This window comes from Eurytemora carolleeae, unplaced genomic scaffold (assembly GCF_000591075.1).
Source record: "Eurytemora carolleeae unplaced genomic scaffold, Eaff_2.0 scaffold420, whole genome shotgun sequence".
In the NCBI taxonomy this organism is placed as follows: Eukaryota; Metazoa; Arthropoda; class Copepoda; order Calanoida; family Temoridae; genus Eurytemora; species Eurytemora carolleeae.
In genome coordinates, this window is record NW_019397757.1 from 164911 (window position 1) to 169859 (window position 4949).

Here is a 4949-nt window from a genome sequence, read left to right on the forward strand (position 1 = left end):
TCTGTGACTACCCCTAATCCTATCTGTATTATTTGTGATTTACCCTATTCCTATCTGTATTATCTGTGACTACCCCTAATCCTATCTGTATTATCTGTGACTACCCCTAGTCCTAACTGTATTAACTGTGACTATTTCTAATCCTATCTTTATTATCTGTGACTTCCCCTAGTCCTATCTGTACTATCTGTGACTATATCTGGTCCTCTCTGTATTATCTGTGACCTCCCCTAGTCCTATCTGTATTATCTGTGACTACCCCTAGTCCTATCTGTATTTTCTGTGACCTCCCCTTGTCCTATCTGTATAATGTATTATCTATAATTGTTTGTGTGAGTAGACAAGTTTGGCTGCCGTATACAAGGTGTGTACAATATTATCATATTTTTGCTGAAATATCTGCAAAACTGTATCTTTTTCTTGCAGCAGATAATGTTGACAAGTTTACCAATAAATTTATCAGACTTTAATGAGGATCAAAAACTTTTAAAATAAAACGAAATAATTTGGTTTGATTACATTTAGAAACTGCATGAACCATGAATGTAAAAAAGTCGTCTCTGAACTCTGAAGTCGTATCCTTTGTAGATAACTCAGTTTAAATCTGAAAAAGTTTACAAACGAATTTGTAAAACCATTTCGAAGTATGTTTTAACTTATGTATTTTTAAGATTGAATTAACTGTTCAGGGTGACGGATTTCCTGCTAACCATATACCAACAGTTATTGAGAACTTCTTTGTGCCAAAACTGGTTGGAAATCAAGAGTAAGATGCACCTTGATTATCATTTCTTTCATCCTCAGATTATCGAAGACGACATTTTAAACTAGTTTCAATCATGTCGTCTTCTCAGAATTTTTCTGTTGAGTTTATAAAATAAAAAAATCATATAGAATATGAAGATTATTTGTTAAAGCTTCTCGAATATATATTAATCATCCCTATTCCGTTTAAGGGGGAGGGGGTTAAATTCCCCTTGTTAAGTTGTTTTTTCTTAAACACTTAAAACCGGCGTGAAAACTCTCAAACTTCTTAATGCTTTCCAACTTTATAATTTTAAGAACTTAATTTTTTTTATTTACAAAATTTTAAAGCCATTGAAAGATGTTTGCTAGAACTTGTGTCAATATTTGTCAACACTTTTTTTCCGGCGTAGTTTTTGAACAAAAATTATTCCCGAGCCTTAAACATTCAAATAAAATAGAATCTAGGATTATATTCATTATTTAGTGTTCAGCTGGCCATCTGGGACACAGCAGGACAAGAACACTTTGACCAGGTGAACAAGAAAATATCAGATTTAATCATTTCATTTTATTTGGAGTAAAGGGACTATAGTAGTTAAAGTAATCCCTCAATTTAAAGAGCTATGTCAACCATTTTCAACCTTTGTCTGAGCAAGGGCAACGGATTTTTCAAATTGTTTCTCTAAAAATAACTCGTGATTTTATACAAAAGTAAATTAACAGCAAATTTAGTATTTCGGAATTTTTTTCTCGCTTTTATACAGGATTAACTCTGTCACTCATTTTTTACAGCATTAACTCTGTCACTCAGTTTTTACAGCATTCACTCCGTCACTCAGTTTTTACAGCATTAACTCCGTCACTCAGTTTTTAGAGCATTAACTCCGTCACTCAGTTTTTATAGGATTAACTCTGTCACTCATTTTTTACAGCATTAACTCCGTCACTCAGTTTTTACAGGATTAACTTTGTCACTCATTTTTTACAGCATTAACTCCGTCACTCAGTTTTTAGAGAATTAACTCCGTCACTCATTTTTTGTATGTAATTTTAATCTTTTTAAAGAAATTGTTTAAATTATTTTTAACAGATGATTTTATTTTATATGATTTGTTTTAGATTAGAAAGATTGTGTATCCAGGGACTCATGTTGCTATGGTTGTGTTCAGGTATTTTAAAAAGAAAAATTTAGTTCTGTTCCGAGACTAATAAACATAGTTTCCACTACATATNGAGTGTAAACAGACCCATTTTGCTTAATATTTGATTTAATAAGTGTCTAGTAATGAGTAAAGTCGTCTTCTTATTTCAAAGTTTTCTGGTTATCACTGTACATATTTAGAATTTGTTAGAATTAGATCTGTCTGTTTCAATATTCAATGTTCATGTTTAGAAAATCAAAAAGGCTGAAAATTTCCATTAAAAAATCCACATTTTCCCAGATTGTGTTGGTAGGAACGAAAAAGGATCTGCAAACCAGTCCAGTAAGCAGCTTTTTTCATTGAAAAATATAAAAAAAAATAAGACATTTTAAAAATAAATAAATATTGTAATAAATATCTATTTACGTTATAGTCATGAACACTATCAAATAAACGTTTTTTTAATCATGTGATGACATCAAGTAAATGAGTGAATCCTATTGGATTTTCAACATTATTTTAATATCAAGGGAGGCACCCTTGGCATTCTTGGGGGGTTGAAACACCATTAAAGGGAGTGACTGGCACTGTATGGTGGTTAAACTTAGATTGCAGTATTATTGAGACCTTTTTTTAGGATTTATTTGAGACCTTTCAGGCGTTTTTACGATGCATATTTGTTCAGCAAGAGCGCGAATTCAATCTTTAAAATCCTCATAGATTGTTCATTCTGGAGGGATGATTTTGAGAATCGGTTTTTTTTGATTATTATTCAATGACGACCACGAAAAATGTAACAAAAATTTCTACGATAAACTAATGAGTTGTTTAGAAACAGGTTTAGAAAATAAAAATTAACTCTTATCATCGAAAATAAGTAATCTTATTCAGTTATTGGTTTCTGTAATGTCTCAATTTTCAAAACCATTTCTCTGTAGATTTCCTGGAATTTTTAATGAAAAGACGACATTTAAAGAATTTGAAGAAATTTATAACAAATTCATAAAAATAAGAAAATCAATATATTGATGAAAAAGAAACAATTGATTCTAACATTGATTTATTGTCAAATTTCTAATTAGAAATATGTTTCAAAACATCTAATTATTTTACTGTAGAAATTTTGTTACATTGAATAATTTTTATAAAACCAATTCTCAAAATCATCCCTCCAAAATGGACAATCAATAAAGGTTTTAAATATTGATAGGTCTCAAATGAATCCTAAAATATTTTTCAATAATACTGCAATCTCAGTTCAACTACCAAACATTGCTGGTCACTCCTTTTATGCAATTAACACGTCTATTTGCAGAGTGGCGTGTTCGATTTTCAATAATACCCTTTGGGCAACGATTATTCGGTATTTTTGCGATATACATCTAACGTCAGCGGTTTTTGAGTTCACTATGTACTCCAGCGTATTACGGCAATTCTCATGCTATTTTTAAAGATTTACACTTGCCTCAATAATCAGTCAAAGGTTTGAAGGAAATCGTTGTAAATTAGGCATTGACATCTTTGCATGTGATAACGCTTACAGTCCCTTTAATATTATAAACTGCATATTTTAATATATATTTCTAGACGGATAAGATTACTCAAAGTAGACGAGTGTTAGATACTGGAGCATTTGCTTACATTGAGACATCAGCCAAACTAAACCATGGAGTTACTGAGGTCAGTAAACCGGACTGTAATACAAAGGACTTTGAGTCTTAAAAACCAGACAGTGTAAACCTTTGATATTTCAAGCTTAGATTATTTAATCCATCAGGATTTATAGTTTAATATATACAAGGTTTACGATATTGGGTGGCAATAAGTTAGGGAAATTAGAAAATCAACGTTTGTGGCAATTGAAGTCTCTATTCCTTTATGCTTATTGAACTATGTTTAAAAAAGGGAATTGAAAAAAATTGTTTAAAGCTAAACTTACTTCTAGAAAATGTCTAATTAAAAGCCTAATTAATTAAATTGAATTAATCAAGTATAAATATTAAAAATATCTATCTTTATTGATGTAAAAATGTTATTGTTTAAAACAATATTTTAGGCATTTGAGAAGGCCATCTACGCAGGCCTGTTTGAATTGAATGGCAAGCCCAAGAAGAAACCAATATGTAACTTTCTCTGACGTCATCATATCAAAATATATATATTCGGCTTGTCTGTTTCTTTTATATCAAATAAACTTTAAAACGGCTGAACAGATTGAGTCCGAATTGTGTTTAAGAAGTCTCATGACTCCATGGAAACTGTATTGCCAATGCAACCGGTAGACATCTAAAAGATTTGCTTCAAAGAAATTTAGATTTTTCAGTTTTTGAAAATGTATTCTAAAAACAGAAAGTTTCCCAAAATCTTCCATTGTTGGTTTCTTTTATAATGTTTGAAAAAAATGGTTGCAACGAAGAAAAAACATTTAACATTTTTTACTTTTACAAAAAAATTGGGTTGCGAAGCGCGCGCTCTAGAATTCAATTGCTAATCCTAGTCTATAAAGTGCAGTTAAGTCTTAGAACCTATTTTGAAAGAAATAATCATGCCATATACTCTTCTTTCTCTATGTAAACTCTTCTTTCTCCATGTAATATACTCTTCTTTCTCCATGTAATATACTCTTCTTTCTCCATATATATACTCTTCTTTCTTCATGCAATATACTCTTCTTTCTCCATGCAATATACTCTTCTTTCTCCATGTAATGTACTCTTCTTTCTCCATGTAATATACTCTTCTTTCTCTATGTAATATACTCTTCTTTCTTCATGCAATATACTCTTCTTTCTCCATGCAATATACTCTTCTTTCTCCATGTAATGTACTCTTCTTTCTCTTTGTAATGTACTCTTCTTTCTCCATGTAATATACTCTTCTTTCTCTATGCAATGTACTCTTCTTTCTCCATGCAATATACTCTTCAGCATGCGCGTAACTCCTTTGGGCTTCTGCCTCAGGGTTATTGTGAACGTCACCTAGTGTTCTATATGTATTTTTATTAGTCTAAAGGTGCCTTTAAAATAATTTCCAAATTTTTATTGAAGTTCGCAAATTTTT

General features: G+C 30.9%; 1 protein-coding gene and 1 long non-coding RNA gene across 2 annotated transcripts; both read left to right on the plus strand.

The window, feature by feature from the left end:
• Positions 1–340: 340 nt before the first annotated feature.
• LOC111715797 (rho-related protein racE) lies at positions 341–1956 on the plus strand (the record flags this gene model as incomplete). The annotated part of the gene is given in 4 exon segments (XM_023491165.1): positions 341–364; positions 690–766; positions 1232–1280; positions 1867–1956. Coding segments are annotated over 4 exon segments (240 nt in total), but the record flags the coding sequence as incomplete, so codon positions are not given.
• A 229-nt stretch (positions 1957–2185) lies between these two features.
• LOC111715792 (uncharacterized) lies at positions 2186–4094 on the plus strand. Its single transcript, XR_002768316.1, has 3 exons — positions 2186–2231; positions 3477–3569; positions 3946–4094. It is a non-coding gene; the product is annotated as an uncharacterized LOC111715792 (long non-coding RNA).
• Positions 4095–4949: the final 855 nt, after the last annotated feature.